The 19,885-nt window shown below is 38.1% G+C and overlaps 1 protein-coding gene across 5 annotated transcripts in view; it reads right to left on the reverse strand.

The window, feature by feature from the left end:
- Positions 1 to 19,885, reverse strand: part of NR3C2 (nuclear receptor subfamily 3 group C member 2) — a 204,685-nt gene that overhangs the window by 150,244 nt on the left and 34,556 nt on the right. The window contains exon 1 of one of the 5 annotated variants that reach the window (XM_027652707.1): positions 15,478 to 15,706. The exons of the other annotated variants lie outside the window; for them this stretch is intronic. Within the exon in view, the coding sequence (XP_027508508.1) occupies positions 15,478 to 15,575 (98 nt within the window). The 5' untranslated portion in view covers positions 15,576 to 15,706. Of the gene's footprint in view, positions 1 to 15,477; positions 15,707 to 19,885 lie in introns of those variants that run through there. 5 annotated transcript variants of the gene reach the window in all.

The following is a 19,885-nucleotide window of genomic DNA, read 5'->3' on the forward strand; positions in this document are numbered from 1 at the left end:
ACAAAGAATGTAGAGGATTACAATGCCCAGAAATTAAATATGAAGAAATAAAGGAAAAATAACCCTTGTTTCAATATATAGTAGTAGTATCAGGGCTTCAGGAGGACTGCTCTGAACACATATCTTCCAGTATTTGTAATGATGCTACTTTTCCATCGAAATAGAACAGAAATAATCTGAAAGTCAACAACTTGGCCTACTGTAACACATCCCCATTCTTGTTATTACTACGGAAGATATTTCAAACAATCTTTCATAAAATCACTTCATTAATCAACCATTTGTTCTATTATCTCCCTTAAATTTATGGATATTAAATTTAGTAAATTTAGTAAATTTAGGAATGGGATTTTCATATTGAAAACCAGGTCTTTATCCCTGAGGTCTGTCCTTCACAGACTTGTAAGAGGGTTTTTCTGTGTGTTCTCCCATATCTGCTATTAAAGGCAGTGGTATTATGTCCTGCCACTAAACCACAAATGTAATTATGAGGTGGAACTTCTTGGCTCAGCTCCAATGTTTAAACACATAGTTAACAATGCCTAAGGAAATGTAACTAACCCCCACCTACCCCCCTAAGCCTACAAAAACAAACAAACTTTACTAGCGGTTCTACATCCCATCCCGTGGGATTAGACACAGGAAACAGCATGAAAAATGAAAATACTCCAGGAGTATTTAAATTCCATTTTGAAAAGCAAATCAGAAATATTAACCCGAGAAAGAGCAGTATCTGTATGCATGTGGGGACCGAATGACATGAAAACACCACGCTGGTCAGTACTTTCTCTCTGGGATTTTCTTTGCAAGCGGAGTATCTCATACAGCCGTAAAACACAATGCTTTAAGCGTCTTTCTACACCTTTCTACTGCTCAGTAAGTTTTAAAAGGAGCTCCTAAGAAGTAAATCCTTCCAAAAATGTGTGTCTACTTCAAAAGGGTTAAAAGACAAGTAACTAATAATCTTACATATTATATGGGTTCTCAGTATTTTGAAAACTGACCTCCATTTTTTTTCCTCCCATGAGTTTAGATATGACTGAACAGCTGGGACTCAGACTCTGGCCAAAGACCGCTATTATTTTGCCAGCAAGTTTTCATGTGGAAGCATATTGAACTTTTAAGTCTTTCATCACAGCTGGTAAGTAAGAGCGAACACGACTTAGGAGAGACAACTAACACACCAAAACCTGAACTAAAACCAAACCGATATACCCTGAAATATCTCATACATAACCCAAGAATGTTGGTTAGTCCTTGGTTTTTTCAAAATATTTATTTCAACTTTAGCTTTTGCCATGAAAAATTAATGATCTCCAAGTATATCCTAAGCTCCCCCTGCTCCGTGAAGAAAAAAAAAAAAGATTCTGTTAAAATTCTTTTACGGAAGTGATAAGGAGTAAAGCTGCATTTTTATTCAGATGAAATTCTAGATTAACTTTTAGTTATTTTTTTCGCATATCAAAGGATATCTGAGAACATATTATAGAAAAAGCATTATGAACTAACATTTTATCAATAATCTCATTAACCCTTATGTGATGTTCCTTTTCTTAGTTCTTATTTTCACTGTTAAACACTTTCATTTTAATGAAAAATGTTCAATTAGCAACTGAAGTACAATGACTCAGATAATATGTTTTCATCTTTATTGGTAAAAGGGTGATGTTTGGCTAGCGGAGAATGCAAATATTTTCTTACTTTACCCAAACAGCAGTATTTCCTACCATTTTGATTGTGTGCTTTCTTAATGCATTTGTATTTTATACTTCTAAATATATAATATTCAATGGAATAAAGAATGGATTTTACAAACTACACAAACGCATTCCATTATTAAGATCAACACTTCGGTAAATACTATGAACTTTTTCTTTTAAAACTCACTTGATCTTTCACTGAAACCAAAACAGTGCAAGTGCTGCCTGAAGGTTTTATGATCTCTTTTACACACAAAGTGGTATCACATCATATATTCCTCCCTTTACTTGATGAACACAGACTGTTTACTCAGTACTCTTGAATGCATTACTGTTTCCTATCATTTGACATGTCTCTTTATGTTTTATTGCAGAAAATATCAAAATTGCTATAAAATATATGGGAATATATAAGGATACACATAACAAAAAGTGCCACTTAGAGCACTCAAAATATTTTTCGTTTTCTTATTTCAAGGCAAAATTCAGCTTCTAATTGATCCCTGTCAACAAAATGAAAAGTAAAAGTGCATGTGTGAAGAATAATAAGTGATGAATAAAATCAGTGACCTTTAAGAGGCACTTTCATTTTTGGGAAATATCACTATTATAGCAGAAGCACCATTTTTCCCATTTAGACTTACATCTGAATTAAAGCATAGGAAACCTAACACTTCTAATGAACTTCCAAAGTTCACCACATCTTTCACTGACCTATAAAAGAATAAAATCCAGGACCAAACACAAATCCTTGGAAAACAAAATAAAATAACATATTTTAAAAGTCTCAAACTCTTATTTATGTAAAGTAAGGTGCAGTTAAGCTGACTTGTAGGAAAAATTTGTAGGGAACTGTAGGGAATTGTGGACAAACTTCCATTTTCCTCTGCAAAGAAAAGCCTCCCTCTCAACAACATGAACTTCCTTCATGCAGGCAGGTCATCCTTCTCCTCTAGCCAAAAACATAAAACATAAGACTGGGAGGGACCTTTCAATTAACCAAACTCAGCTCTCTCCTACTAGAGGTAATCCTGTCCTGTCATCATTTTTATAAAAACTGATAAAAGTTCATTGTCAAAATTATAAATCTTTCTGTTCCTCTGCCCATCAAAGGGCTACATTAAAACCTCTTCAGTCATAAGCCAAGAGGCAAACTTTTGCACTTGTATTATACCATAATCATTCCCCTACCCTGGTACCAAGGAAAAGAAACCAAAGCTCTTCATCCAACATCTGAATAATTGCCTTATGGCTGGTTCCTGTGCCCAGTGCACTGACTGTATTACAAGAGATTAGGCCTCTCATACTGTTTGATTTTCATAAAATTGTAAATAATTACAGAAATTTAATCAGTCAGAAATTGGGGAATCAAGGCTATTCACTTTCATAAATAGCATAGGCAACATAAGGAGAGCAATACTCCACCCTTGCATCTCTCACTTATGTGGAAGTATGTCTAAGTGGTGGGTGACCAAAAAGGGCAGGCAAAATTCACCTGCTGATTTAGCTAAAACAAACATAAGTAGTGTACATGTAAGGCACTAAAAAGGGGCAATCTGCTGTATCCAAAAAGATCAGCACTTGGTTTCCAATTAAGTATTGAGGATGTAGCCCCTGAAATGGATCAGCTACCCAGTTCTCAAAAAAATCTTAGTATGTGCTGTAGCTCAACTCTTCTAACAACACTCATCCGAAATGCTGACCTTAAGCCACGTCATCCCTTCCACAGCTCGTTCAAAAAGCATCAGAGACTGCTACCAGACTTCTCACTTGATAACAGCAAGGCTTTTTGCAGACTCCTTTAATGTGTTTTCAATGTTCAATTTTAGAAAGAGTAGCAAAATTACAGAAGTCCAGTCACATTACAAATATCATACGGCCAGGTTTGCAGAGTACAACACAAACAAAGCAATCCATAACACACCATTAGTAAAGACATTGTTCCTGAATACTACAATCTATGAACTAATTTAAGGGCAAAATTATTTGGAAGTTAACATCCCTCCTTATACTGGCATCTTTCTGAAGTTTGTATTTTATTAGTGTTTAAAGTTTGCAAGTGCCATATGCTATTGAGAATATTTACCGGTGATAAAAATCCATCCCATTGCTCTTACAAACCTCTGCAGGGAGGAAGTCTGCATAGTCAGAAAGTGATTTGCAATCAAATTTTTTCATCAGTAGCCAGAAAACAGGGAAAGACAAACTTTACAAAGTGTATATGCTAGCACATCTGAATCTACTTCACATCTTGAGTGAAGGAGCTTTGTGTGGAAACAAATTTGGCACTTAGTTTTCAAGGAGCAACAGCAGAATTCAAGACTCAGTTCATTAGTACATGACAGAGATGCAAAAATGAAGCTCTGCTCGTTGTAGATACAAAACAGAGCAAGATGCCAACCTGACAGTCACATTATCAAAGCTCTAACAAGAAAAAACAACAGTATGAGAACAGCATCCTACACAGACTAGGCTGTGACTGAGCAAACCTCTCTGGAGGTAGGAAGCCAAATCCCACTGCTGAAAAGATGACAGTACTTCAGAATTAAAAAAGAAGGGAAGTGATTTGCTCTCTTCTTCATTATCTGTGCACTGAGGACAGAAACAAAGGCACCTGCAAATTACCCTCTGGCAGTACCTCCCTGCTTCTATGGATTACAGAGACCACAGCAGCTGCATCACTAGCTTGGATGCCTCAGTTTAGTCCAAAAATCCGTCTGTGGCATGAATGCAGACCTTTAATACACCTACCAAAACATCTACATATTATATGCAGAGTTAAATCAATTTGATTCAGTCAACTCTGGAAAAACAAACATGAACAAAAAAACCCCACAAGTGCACGAATACTCTGAGTATATAAACATTCATTCCACAAATCTGTGCTGTGGCTCTCGCCCAAAAGAGGAACGTCACTGTTTCTCAACAATGATGAAAACCAATCTCATATAAGATCCTCCTTTACTAAAATATTATTTTTATGAAATATGCCATACAGCAGTTTTAGCACACTAAGAGGCTCTGCACAATCAGATGTAAACTCTTCTCCGAAATAAATCTTTTTTTCCCGTTGAACACTGTGCCTGACCTTCACTGCTCAAAAATTCTCTAAAGCTATCAAGTCAAGAAGGGAGGTATCAGTACAGTAAAAATCAGTAAATTCATCTATTTTAAAAGATACAAGAAAATTCTTTCACATAATAGAAAGTCTCATTTGATTCATTATAAAATTCACCCCATGCTTGATACAAAAAATTTTGAAGTACAAAGAAATATTCTAGTTAAGTGAGTATTCATGTATGAGCAGTGATTAGCAAAAAATTTCAGAAAGGCGGGCAGGCTGAAAGATGAGATCATCAACTTAGGTCCTTCAGCTCGTTATCTTAGCCACTAGCCAAACCATTACATCACAACTGGAAAAATATACCACTCATATTATAAAGGAGTCACACTTGAGGTTACTTGAAAATGACAGAAGACAGAAAAAGAATAGCTCTACTGACCATATACTCACTACTGAGTTACAACTGTGGGACAACTATAAAAAAAAAATCCCACAGTGATCTGATTACCCCAGCCATGATACAACCATACACAGTATAAACAATATATGAAGGCACAAAGACCCTCCTCACAGGTATCCGCCAAGATCCTTGGTCTGCAACCTGTAACTTCAGTTTCTCAATTCATTGCCTTCTGTTACCAGTCCTGAAAAATTCTAGTGGTTTTGGTGAAGTTAATCCTACTCCTTGTACAGTCCCTGAACTCTGAAGATTTCATCCTCAAAGCCAGTCTTCAGCTGCTCCTCTGCCTCACTCCTCAGCCCTAGGTTTGTCACAAATCTCTCCATTTCCAGGTTCTTGCGCCTTGTCACCTGTGTTAGGGGAGAGCAATACAACTAAAATTCCCATCATGCAGATTCCCAACAGGCTTCCTCTACATGAGCTAACTGAAAACAAAAAAACATGTTTCAAACCCATTTATTTTCCCACCCTGTTTGTTCATGCCTATTGCATTAACACACAGGGCACATTAAATGGTTTCATATACTGCTTTCCTGCAGTGTATGATCTCTAACTTATTAGTATAGTTTGAAATGACCTTGTGCCTAAGATGGCAGCTCATTTTTACCCAGTCCCCTTGACAAACAAAGCTCCACACAGTTATCTGTAAGTCACTTGTTGTCTCCCTACAGATAATTCCAGCCTCTCTCAAGGCATGCCCTTGTCTACCAGGGAATTCAAAGTATTCACCCTTTCTTCAACCTTTAGATCTCCTTCTTGGAGAGTCATTCATAATCCAAACACCTTTATTCTCCTCCTTGCTCTACATTGCTTACAGGGATGTTTCTTACTGAGAATCTCAGCAAAGTTACTGAGATCAATGGAAATAAAAGCAAGCATTTTAACCTTGGGGGAGAACTCAGAAGTCTGCATTCACTTCCAAGTTCCGTAAACTTCATACACAAAATACAGTAACTCACTCACACTTCTCGCATCTGAATTCTTTACTAGAAAATTGATTTTACACACAAGCACTTCTCAGGAACACCATTGGGATAAAAATCATCACATTTTTCCAGACTCTCAGCTCTTACTGTAGGTCACAAAGTACGTAAATAAGAATTGATTATGAAAGGTAGGAAGTGAAAACAGTCCATATGTAGCTAATATTGCTACCGAAACCTAAACTTCTGCATTTCCTGCCATTGTGACTTTAATTATGAAATCATAATGTTGCACTAAGATAACTACCATGTTTAGTTTCCTAGCTGTCTTTAAAGGAAATATTAAAGAGAATTAAAACACAACAACAATGGCAAAAAAACCTACTCCAAAACCCCAACCAGACAGAACCACCAAAAGAAAAAAAAACCCACTCAACACAAACAGCAATGAACAACAGAAAAAGCCCACACAACTCAGAAGTTTTTCAAGTTTCTCCACCTCACAAGCGCATTATTGAAGGAGGTTCACTTACAGATTTCAGTTTGAGTTCTGCTCTGGTCCCTTCTTGTCAGGGTTAAAGTGAACAGGAAGCTGATGGACTGTACCAGAGGAGCAAAGTCTATCCATTCTGTCTCTGGATAACCTAACATATCTATATGAAAATAAACTTTGGCATGGATCTGCCTATGAATCTACACAGAGTTAAATAGACTGAAGCAGAAAGAGAATTAAACCAAACCAAATCAACCTCCCTCAACAACAACAAAACTAAACGATTGTTTTGCTCTGCGCTTGCTATGGAAGAGGTTAGGTAGATGAACCCTGACTGGAGCATTTCTTTTGTCTATGGGTTGAGATTCAGCCTGAAATTTAAGCACCAGTGATAAAAGTCAGCAGAGAAATACGGACAAAACGATAGGTAACAGACCACAAGTGTGAGATGGTGTTCCCTCAACTTTCGCAGCAACTCACGTACACACAGCTGAGCTATTACTGCTCGTGATAATCTTATTTAAACCCACCTCTGTACTAGAGAAGTGTGAGATAGCACACACATTGCCAATCTCCTAATAGGGCTCTCAGGAGGATCCAGAAAACTACAAAACAATTAATTTGACGTACACATTGAGCAAATTGATAGGAACTGTTACAAAGAACAGAGAGCTAGATACCACATGCTGGGGAAGAGTCCACACAGCATTTGAAAAATTGCTTCATAAATCCATTAACATTGCTAGAGAATCAATATGTGTGAGGACAAACATGATCCAATCAATCCACTTGTTTGATTTCCAAACAAATAACTAAAGATGGGAAATTAAAAAAATGGTATTAAACATTCAGTTTCCCTATAAAAGTAGGTCACTAACAGTGGTCCACAGGAGTTTTGTAGGACGCCGCTGAATAAATGGGTTGGAAAACACGGAAGAACGGTGAGCAGAAAGAGTACCCTACTGATACCAAGTCACTCATAGCAATACAGGCAGAGGCTTACTGAGAAAACTGCAAATGATCTCATATAGCAAAGGAATAAACTGTAAAATGGAAGGCAAATCTCAGTGTTGGCAGGTATAAAGAATTGTAGGGAGTGGTGGGGAGGATGGGTGGGGAGGAAAACAACTCCAACCCTATGTATCCAACACCAGCTCTGTGTGAGCTGTTACCACCACAGGGAAAGATCCTGCCTTCATCAGGGACATACATAAGAAAATGATGGTTTAGTTTCAGCAGTATTAAAAAAAAAAAAAATCAAATATTGTTAAAAATTATGAGGAATGTAGACCACCACAGAATACACCCTTAAGCCAGCACTTAAACGACAGATGCCACACACTGAATATGCTATCGAGCTAGCACACAGTCCTCCAATACCAGCAAGACCTAACAGAACAAGGAAAGGTAGAGAGAAGAACAAGGATGATCAAAGGTATGAAATGGGTTCTGATCAAGGAACTAAACAGACATGGATTTTCCAGCCTGGAAGACAAACAATCAAGGTAGTATCAAAGAGATCTGTGATAAATGGAGCACCATAAAGGCAGTGGGTAAGGAATCATTTGTCTCTTACAAGATAAGAACAAAGGAGCATCAAATGAAATTATCAGGTAGTAAATTCAAAACAAAAGAAGGTACTTCTTTACACATATATTGTTCTACCTTAGGACTCACTGCACAGGATACTGTGGATGATAAAAATGCACATGGTTTTAAAAACAATAAGACAAACTAATGGAAGAAAAATCTATCAAAGGCTATTAAACTGAAGATACCATCTCTGCTTCAGGAAGTTTGTGAGATGCAGATTGCTGAAAGCTGGGAAAATATACTGGGAAAGCACTATTACGTGCTTGCCTTTTACTGTCTTCACTAGGCATCTGCTGCCAGTCCCTGGCTGAGACAGGATAGGCTATGACAACATCCAGTCATGCAGCTCCATAGGAGTTGACCTTGAGGACAAACAGGACACCCAGAGTCCACGTTTCAGTCAGATGGTTTCACTTTCAGCTCAAACCAGACCGGTCCCGCTGACTGAATGGGTTGAAGTTGAAAACATCTTCTGGTTTAGCAGCACCCAAAACGAAACTCGCCTGCGCACTCAGAGCCCGCTCGGACACATGTGCACATCGGCAGGAAGCAGGGACAATGAGCGGACTTGCTTCAGAAGTACACTCCTAACCCACACCGAAAGGTTCATGCAGATACACCTGTGCCCAGCAAAACACACCCTTGCCTGAGAGTCTGACCACTCTCCTGAAGCAGCGATCCTCCTGCATCCAGCATATGCCTTTCAGAACGTGCCATGCCCCAAAGGGTGACTGGGGCTGAACCAGCTCTTCCTAGAGGATTGGTCCTGAAGCATCTTCTCAGTTACATCCCACTCTGCTCATTGCTCTCTGGGTACAACTACAGAATTAGGCCTCTAAGCATAAAGCTATAGACATAAGGAAACTGTCATCTGCACATTTCTAACCTTAATATCTTTCACGTAGCAAACAGCTACTTTTCACCTAACAAATATACACAGATGCTGATCTGTGATGATCTGCTTTTAACTGTCTCTACACTAAAAAAATACAACTGGTACCCTTCTTATAATAAGAAATCTATAATTCTATCCATATTCTGAAAATTATTAAAAACTTCCATGCCTCTTTCCAAGAAGACCACAGTATATAATTCCAACTGATAGATGCCAAAGAAGGTTACAGACTTGCAAAATATATTTTAATATTAGAAACTTTATTAAAATTTTTTCATCACAACAGCTTGACTCTCACAAAGTAGTTAAATATAGCATGACATTGCATTTCTCTTTATGGCAAACACTGTTTTAATGCTGTTATATTGCCTTTAATATAAAGTCATCTTATAAGTAAGATGAGAAGTTGATTTTGCAGTTTACTGACAGATCTGGTATTTATATGAAGCATATTCTCCTAAAAAGAACAATACACCTTAAAAATAAACCTTCAAAATGTGTCTAATCCTGACTTCTGTTACTCAATTTGCATTTGCCTAATCATGCAAAGTGGAAAACCTCATCTGAGTGTTAAATGGAATGTCTTCACACGGATAAAAAGCCTTTTGATTTATCCTGAATTCCTGGTTCTACCAATTTCATCTTTTGTATAAGCTTCTTTTAGAGCAGACTACTACTTCCTTAAACAAAAGGTTATATGTTCATTTTTGAAGAACACTGATACTTTTGACCTTGACACACAATATATTATTGAACAGAAAAGTCACTGAAGAAACTTCCAACAGATTAACATGACTAAACTGAACCTTTGCTTTATCTGCAACCTAATTAAAAAGAAAGGTTCCCACCCCAAAAAGCCTTGTGCAAGGTTCTTGTCATGAAGAATTATGGAGTTCTATGTAAGAGGGCCCAAGGGCATTCAAAATTATTAAAAAAAAAAAAAAAATTCCTTCTGCAGAACTAACAACACAGGACCAGAATCTTCTCTTCAGAAAGCCAAAGAAAAACTGTTAAGGCATTTTAAAGATCCGTGAGTGCATATCAGTCTTGTTTCATTTACACCGGATCTGGGAAAGCAAGAGAGAAAAATACAATTTTTTTTCTTATCTTGGTCTGTCTTGTACAGGCTAAAATAAAATCACTTGCCCTGTGGAAAAGCCTCATAAAGAAAACTGATAAATCCTATTTATTTGTCTATTTTTTTCGTCGTGTAGAGCAATACAAGGCAGGGTATTCTTGTCAGAGTGCCAGATGGTAAAAGAACCATAACAACCCCAGGGACCACAGTCACTGTACTAAAGATGAAACTAAAGATGAAACAATTCACGAGATTATTTGACCTTCTGATTATCTCAATTAAACAGCATTAAATTCCATTAATTCCAACAAGCATCCATAGCCAAAAGTTATGTGCTTATTCTTCCTAAGCAATGTACAAGGAAAATGAAAACTTCAGAGTAACATCCCCCAAAATTATCAAGCTAAGTAGAAAGCTTTGTGCATTTGTTATGAGAAAAAAATGCTGGGAACAGGTCTTAAATCCTTCCCACATCTGGCAATTAAAATTATCTTAGCAGTACATCCTTTCTCTTAGGGTCCACATTTTATCCAATAGCTAATGCATGTCAAAAGGCACAGCAGAAAGACTCCTTAGGTGGTATATTCTGCAAGGCACGATTCTTTCTGCGTTGTCTTTTCTCCTCAAGGGTGATCCCGCGTGCTTTCTCAAACGCATCTTGCAACTGGACACGCCTATCGCATATTGGCCTTTTTAGCCACCAACGTGCTTGCAATAAATGTGGGTAGAGCCCTTCCCAAATCTTTGTTCGCAAAGCCCAGCCATGATGTATGTCAAGTTTATGACAAGTCTTTGGAATAGGAGCTGGAACTTGTGAGCCACTTTCCTGATCACATGGCCAGAGCAAGTCTCTGCCTCTGCCTAAATAAAGATTTATGGGATCAAAAGGAATTATTTTCAGTTAAGTGCACTTGCTCTGGGATTGATGCTAGACCCTGGATGCTCACCTGTGAAAAAATCTAGGAATGCCTTAAAGGCAGTGACTGGACCTCAGACCCCAATACTGGGCAGCAGGTCTTACTGAGGTGTATCTATCAGAGACACTGATATCCCTTCCTCTGATGATTTCTCCAAAGATTACTAGAAAGCTCTTCTGTATATCTGTGTAGAATCCAATACCTCAGGCATAATGATACATTAGGAAAAACTCTATACTGTGAAGGTGGTGAGGCTCTGGAAGAGGTTGCCCAGAAAAGCTGTGGAAGCCCCATCACTGGAAGTGTTCAAGGCCAGCCTGGATAGGGCTTTGAGCAACCTGGTTCAGTGGAGGGTATCCCTGTTCATGGCAGGGGGGTTAAAACTGGATGATCTTTGATGTCCCTTCCAACCCAAACCATTCCATGACTCTACGAATGAGCAATTCCTAGAAAAAAAAACAAAACAAAATCCTGCAGTCACAGATGAAACAGGGATTTTCACACCAAAAGACCCAGACCAAGTAATTTCTATTCCCTGTCACCTGAAATTCGGCAACCAGTAAGTCTCATTTTTGTATTTGTGCAGGCATTTTCTCCCTGCATCCTACCTAAATATCCTATTTTTTTCACTTTTTTTTACCAAGCTAGGCCCAGACTCTTCCATCTCTTCCAATGACATTTTAGCAGAGCTCCGTTTAGGATCTGAAGGATAGTAAAACATTTTCTGTTCTTCATTTTGAGCACATCCCATCTCAAGGTGGCTCATGTAAACAGGTACACGTGCTCAAGCAGCACCAGTGTGCCAAAGACAAGATATTTTATGCAGATATTTAAATCAGGTCATACCTGTAATAAAGATAATAATTAAATAATATCCCTGGCACCAAGGTGTTGCAAAGTGAACTTCACATCAAAGAAAAGAGCCTTTAAGTTATTTAAAAATATTGAGGTGTTGTAACAAGATGTTGCTCATTCATGTAGGGAAGGAACTCGTTAACTAGTCTGCACTGTATAAAAACATCAACAAAGATAGATTTCCTTTGCCTATGTGTCTGCCAATATGTTTGTATTTTTTTTTAATACATTTTGTGGTTGTCCTCCAAAAGTTGCAATGTTACTTTGCAGTGACTATGCCGAAACATTTTTTATGAACATTATTACGACAAGCATAAGGCTTCTGTTTCTGTGTCAAAGTTTGTTAGAAAAGATTTCACAACCCTATGATATAAGGAAACTCAATTAATTGTATTTTTGAATTTCCCATTGCCAGATGGGATGTTACTCAAGACTGGTATAATGATTACAATACCAGCAGGAGGTCCAGCCACCCAGAATAAAGAAGATGGCACCGTGGGTAGAGAAAAGTTTCCCTCGAAATGGCTCTAATACTTAAAGCTGAATTTGCTCAAACTAAAACAAATTCTTCACAGCCACGAAAGGATTTGCTGAGACACCGGGTCACAAGGGCTAATGGCACTGTGACACACCTACTAAATCTTCTCTCACAAGCTTAATGCAATAAAGAAAATCCCTTTGTGGCCGATACTGTCACAGGTGCCATTGCGGAGAGGAGGCGGCCAGGGAGGTGAAGCAGGTCCTGGGGCCGCGAGCGTCGCTCTACCCAGCACCCCCTGGCTCTGCAAAGGGAGGGGGGAGCTGGCCAGGTCTGTGGTTGGTCTGACCCTATTCAAAAGGAGAAAATCAAACATGACGTGGCAAAGGAAAGGAAAGAGTGAATGCAGCGAGTGGTATATGGCCTCACCGGAGGGATAAAACAGAGAGCAGCTTACACTGTGACCTGCTGAGAGAGACAATGAGTGGGACATCCTTCCTCCAGTTTAAGGAGCTGGGGAAAAAACATGGACAGACATGAAATTACTGAAGGGAAGGAGGAAGACACACTTTTTCCTTCTCCTTCAACTTCAGTTTGCTTGGTTTTATTTGGAGAAATCTGAAACGGTCTTGTTAGGATGAGAGAAAGAACGAGACGCAAGCAGCTTATTTTTGTCCAGGAGGGGCAGACATTTAAATTACCAGTCTTGCTACCGATTTTGGACGCTAGCCATGGCTGGGGATTTTACCCGTAATTCTCACTGACATTAATTCACAGACTGGCTCCCTGACCAGAAAAGGTCTTGCTCTGGCCTGACCCATAACAAGGAACCTGGGGTGGAGGGTTCATCTGACTCATGGTAATTGCCTTACAGGCATATCGGATAAAACATGGTTTCCGAGGTATCAGGTCCACGTACAGATACAGGATCTGCAATCTCCTGGCACAGCTGCAACAGCCAAGGAAAATTGCTACTGTAAGAACTGAGTATGTCAGTAGGAAGCAAGTGATAAAACCATTTTCTGTTTCTCCCAAATATATAGTTAAAGAAGCACAAAACTCGAGCATTTGAGATCCACAAGAGAACTACCTGAATAGGGTAAGAGTAATTCTGAAATGCTACTGTAGTGCACTGTTCTTCATTAAACGAAGTCACTGTAATATTTATATCAAGCACTTATTCCTGCATTTTAAAAATCTATACAGAAATCTGCTAGTTATTGAAGATAATGTACTCAAAGTATCAAAGGAGAAACACGTATTAGTAGACTCCTCTTAAGTCACACGGCCACATTATAACTCAAACTCTGTGCAGATATTTTTTTTATTTTCCCTCACTGTGAATAAGACGGATGAAACTAATGCCACTAACACTTAAAATAAGCAACCACATTTATAAAAAATAAAGACTGTAAAACAAAAGTGAAAATAGAGTTGTTACCTATTTATTTCTTCCTTGAAGATCCTTGAATTTGTGCTTTCCCTGTGGCATGCTACATTGAAAAGGCAGCAAAACCGAAACTGTATTCAAGATAATTATGCATCTTATCCAACACCCCTAAAATAGTAACAAGTTTGTGATAGTTCTACCTGTCACTTTGCAAGAAAACTTCCCTACATATCTTGAATCAGCTCAAAATACAGTTTCAAAAGAAAAGGGAAAATGGGGGGAAGATTTCTGATGGCCATGATTGAAACGGGATATTTTCTGATCTGTGCTTTTGCAGGACAGGATTGGGTTTTTTTAATAATTGCTTAGAAAAGTTGTTCTCATTTCTTTGGATCGTCTCTCAAATTTATCAGAACATGTCTCAAATTTAATCATCTTGAAATAGTTTATTTACTCATTAAATTTTGTGCCAAGTCACCTACACAAACATCCACAAAAATATTTGTTTTATATCTGAACATATTTTACTTCAGAAATCCTGACTTGCCCAGCAGAGTCTGAAAAAAAAAATTCTTTCTAACTAAAGGAAGGAAGAAACCAAAGGAAGGAAACTTGTAAACTACTAAATTTCCTGCATAAATATGTCTTGTGTCCCTCATTTGGGCACTGCAGATTGGAAACTAAGGCTCTGCTTCTGGGAGAGCATACTCCCAAATTCCAAGTTAATGCAGTTTTTCAATTATTCTTTAACATGAATCATTAATGTGAATACTTATGCTGAATACATTAAGTACTACTGCTTTGTCCCACAAACATTCATTAATTTATCTGTAACATACTGCCGTCTGGTAAGGGAATGGGATTATCTCCATTTTACAGATGAAGAACTCAGGGGAAAAAAAACAACCAACTAAACAAACAAAAAGCCCCCAAAAACCCCAGGACTTGACCAAGTTATTTCAAGAAATCTGGCAGATCAAGTCCAGATTTTTTCAGTCACAGTCCCCTGCTTTCAAAGCAAAAACATTCCTTATCATTTCCAGAAACCTTAATTTCCAATTAGCCATGAAGTATAAAAGAAATAAAACATGAATCCATGCTTTCTTTCAACAATGCCTTTAATAGTACATTCATGACCTATATGGTAGGTTCGTCAGTCAGATACACATTGATATTACTAAATGTTTAACATGTTTTAAGCAAGATTGACCTCTGAATGAACCACAATACGCTTTGAGATTTAAAACAATCTGTTGTGGGCTAATTTTTCCACATTAGGACTGAATTTAACAGCAACAGTAATTTTTAAATTTAATTTGACTTTCTGTGTCATTCACATAGAAATATACTTCTCTCAAGATAAATCATTTGAATGTGCACAATACCAATATCAACATCATTTTTTTCCTTGGGGATAATTTTGCCAATAATTTTGCGATACAATCATCAGGAAAACAGTAATGCCGATTCCTTTCCAGCGTTAAAGCAAAGTAGCTTGCAAGGCATGCCTTGGATTTGAGAAGCAGCAGAAGGAACTCCACACCCCTCTACCACTTTTAAATATAACAGCAAAACAAAAAACTCAGCAGCTATTTCAGGAAGCTTAGTTGTTCAAATAAGAAAATACTTACAAGCAGAGGCTGGGGGTACACTTTAAAAAAAAGCCTTTTCTAGAGACAGAGTACTCATTATTAACACAAGTTTTGAAGAAAATCGAGAGGAAGCACATCTAAGAATCAAATCAGAAGCAGTCTTGCAGATTATTTTAAACTATGCATGATGGATGCATTCTGCTCTGTCCTCATTTCAAACTCTGCACAGACTTTTCCTTGTGATAATCTATTCCAGATGAAGCAACTGATATTTCCAGTTTCAACCAAAAAGAAATGGAAAAAAAGGGGGCAAGCCCCCCCCAGCTGATAACTCTTTGCTATTTAATGATTAATCAGTATGAAACCTTCACTCAACATTTAACTTTCTCTTATTTACTGAGCTCTTTAATACAGAAGGGAAAGTAAATAAAAGGAAGAACGGCAATTCTTGATTTCTTGCCAGTTTACAGTATTAAAAAAAGAATCTGCGCCACGGGTTGGCAGGCAGCCACACTTACAGTAAGCTATCTACTGTTTCACCCCGCAGGAAGGACAAAGGATTCAGTGTGGGGCTGCTGGGTTTCTCTCTGTCAAATGTACCCTTCAAAACAGATCCCAGGAATATTAAAAACTGCATGCAATTAAGAGCATGTTTTTTGTGATCCTTTCCTCTTTTGGTGGATGTTTTTAAAAAACCCTGTAGTACCATCATCAAGAAAGCAGAGAAAGGAAATAGCAGTGCTACAGCCACAGCACTGACATTTTAACTTACTAAATCAAGTTACTCCAGCAGAATTATAAGGTGCTGGGTTAAGCAGTTTGGTCCATATTTCTATTTCCTCAAGGCACGAGTGCACATTACTGCTTCATGACTTCTACAGCTGTAGAGATGCCAGCACCCACTTCTAGAGAAGGGCTCGAACAGGACTGTGCCACAGGGAACCCTGTCTTCCAAGGTCTCATTCCTAAGGCTTCCTAGTCTATAACAGCAGCTGTTTGCCAGCAATGGGGAAATCTGAAAGGAGCACTGACTTCTGAGGACAACTTTCTCAGTGCACTGCTCTATTCCACACGCGTCACGCAATATTCCCACATCTTGGTCACTCAAAACCATCCAAGCCAGTGGCAGGAGGCAGGAAGGAAGGAAGAACAGAAAGATGGGAGGAATTAAGGGCTGGGGAGAAAAGGAAAGACAGGGTTAAAAGCAGCAACAAGAAGGAATTAGAATAGGTTAGAGTTAATAGAAAGAGCCAAAAGGAAGTGAATGAAAGCATGACTGAAGAGGAAACAAGTCATTAAAGGACAAAGAAAACAGCCACGCTGCATTATGAGGGAGAACACATGTGTAAATACAGAGAGTATGGATGAGAGTTAAGGATCAACGATTATAAATTAGTACAGCCTGAATGCTCCTTCCACTATTAAAACAAAAATAAAAGGAACACTGCTTCCACCTACATGAAGCGAACATCCATGTGACCTGCATTTGTTTTATTATGTAGCCTTGAAATTTTCTGTGAATTTCTGACTATTCCACTCCTACCCTGCCCATATTATGTCTGGAGACATTGTAAATATTCCTATAAGCTTCATGACATTAAAAAAAAAAAAAAAACCTCCTTTCAGAACAGGGTTATTTTCTTTTCTCCAAACTGCAGCATTTTTATCGGATTCTCTGACTTCCGTGCCCAATTTCCAAAAATTAAATGCTTTTTTTACCTCTGAATTTAATAGTATTCAATCTTTAAACTTTGCTATCTTGAAGTCTCTCTAGTCTAAAAATTAATTTTCGGCTTAAATAGAAGAGAATGGAGGGATTTTTAGGTTTCATAAAACAGACAGCTTTTGCTTCCAGTCCTGGAAGGGCTGGAAATACTGATTTTCAAGTTCCTGACAGTCTTCCCCATCACCGCCCCCACCCCACCCCCCCACCTAAGAACGTAAAATTGCCCAGAGTAAGTACTGCAAGTCAGCAACAGCCTTGTTTAAATGACCTTTGCATCTTACTAAATGTCTCACATTAGATCCCAATTCTGCAAGATACCAGTAAAGATTGCAAAGATATGAAAATCACTGTTTGACATGCATCTTGCTGTAACAAGTATTTGATTTTTGGCAAGTACAGAATAAATACACTTTCTTTTCACACAAAAAGTCAAGGATGCCAACAGCAAAACTTCGATACAGAGCATAAATTCTGCACATTATGTGGCCAATTCCCTTCCAGACCGCACAAGTGGACAACAAAAATACAGAAATACTTCAGAACAAACAATCCCTAACAAGGATAAAGAAGCCCAAGCACCACTTTCCCCCAAACAGGATTTCTGAACAGATGACCAAACACATATGCTTCCTGGAGGCCTGCCTGCTATGTACCCTTCTGAGACAGGCACAGACCAGAGCAGCATACAGGGGCACCATTCCCATTCCTGGGGTGGGTGGGAGGCTCAGCTGGTAGGTGCCCCCCAGTCATAGGTGATGCTGATGGGAACAGCAGGGTGCCAGACATCAGCTTAGGATGATGGGTCAGTTTCTGTCCCCAAACTGCAGGTCACCTCTGGATGGTTTTAGGAAAACCACATCTCCATTTCTGCATTCACAGAACCGGTAAGACTTCCTCTTGCTCAAGAACTCTCATGGACTTTCAAAGCAGACTACAGGGCTCAGGACATCAGTATCTCATAGACACAGTGTCTACTACACATATATTAGAACTGCTGCAGTTACCCAGCAGCAAGGGGACAGAGAAGCACCACATGCAGTGCCAAGCGAAGTGCAAACTTGGTTAGCATGGCAACAAAACTAAACCGGCTTCCACAGGAGCAAAAATACTTGCTCTTCTACCAAATTCAAGGAAACAATTTTATGCTGGAAGTTGCGTGTTTTTCAGAAGTTCCATAATGGTTGTGAAGCCCAGCTTCCACAGAAGGTCAGTTTTACCTTTCTAATCTTCATCTAGACTATAACCTACAGCAAAAGTTTTGATGTGTTTGCCTGCTATTTTTATCTTTGGAGGAGTATAGAAAAGTTACTGGCATTAAAGAAAAATTTATTCTCCCAAATGAAGTTATTGACATGAAAAAAGTAACCTTACACACACAAAATTTTAGTTTAAAGGTAGCAATTGGCAAAAAAAAATAAATCACTAAAGCTACTCAATAATTAATGTGCCACATCAATATTTTAATTTCAGGTACAAAATGCAGCAAATGCTGGTGAGTTTCATAACAACATACTCGAGGAACAAAAAACAAAACAAAATAAAAGAAATGGTATGCACAAAAAAATTCACTAATTTACTGATTTTTAAGCTTGATGGAAGTGTTTCTGTATTTTAGTTTTTCATGAGTTAATGCAGAGTAGGAGAGAAAGAGAAGTCACGAAAAAAATAAATTATATCTTCAAGATTAACACTTCCTACTTCAAAAAATATTTTAAACATAAATGAATCCTTTGATTAAAAGTTTTTATTATTCCTTTAAAAAAACCCCACAAACCTCCTTACAGAAAGCTGAGAACTTGCAAATACTAGCGCCAGTTCTGCAAAACACCCAAACTCCCACTGACTTCAAGGAATGCAGACTTAGAGTCACTATTTGCAAAAATACATTAACTTCAGCATTGGAAATACTTAGCCTCCCTAATCTGATTCCCCTCCCCAACAATTACAGAGCAATTACATGAGATAAGAACACATTTCTAGGCACCATTTTTACATATTTTGATAAGCATGTCCAATTACAAATTTCCCTCACTGCTTAAATTAAAAAAAAAAAAATTAAATAAACCTTGTAAAGACTCTTCTTCCTTTTTTTTTTTTTTTTTAATTATTCTGACACAGAGCTGAAGTGTCTCCTACGAGGAACAAAGGAATTCACCAGAGCTCTGATCCAAAACATACTAAAAGTTAACAGCCTACTTCCAGTTGGTTTCAGCACGCCTCCCATCAGGCTGCCAGAGAACTGACCTGGGCAGCTTTGAGAAAGGAACTGTACCTTAAACCATGGAAATGCATGAAATCAACCATTTTTTTCCTCTTGTTGGACTTTTCAAGGTTTAAGATTCTTTCGAATCACATCAGCTATAGCAACAGGTTCTTGTTTATACAAACAAATGACTTACAAAGTACACACTTAATCTTACCAGCACTCAATTTTGATTATCCTGCCCCAGGTTAAGCACCTCTCTTTCTACTGAGTCTTTTGTCAATTAAATAAAAGCGAAACGTTTTTTTAAACAAACCAGAATGTTTCTGTTCTGTCAAATGAAAGCAAGTTTTTACTTCTTAAAAAAATTCCACTTATACTATGTCTGAAACATGGAATCTTTTACTTGTACTTCTTGCGTTTGAAAACTTTATGGAAAAAAAAAGTTTCTTTAAACCAGTAATCTTTGTTTGTAGAATTCCATAAAGGTGGAAATGCTACAGTTCATTTTGCAAAAA

This window comes from Corapipo altera, unplaced genomic scaffold (genome assembly GCF_003945725.1).
Source record: "Corapipo altera isolate COAL_440 unplaced genomic scaffold, ASM394572v1 69, whole genome shotgun sequence".
Lineage (NCBI taxonomy): Eukaryota > Metazoa > Chordata > Aves > Passeriformes > Pipridae > Corapipo > Corapipo altera.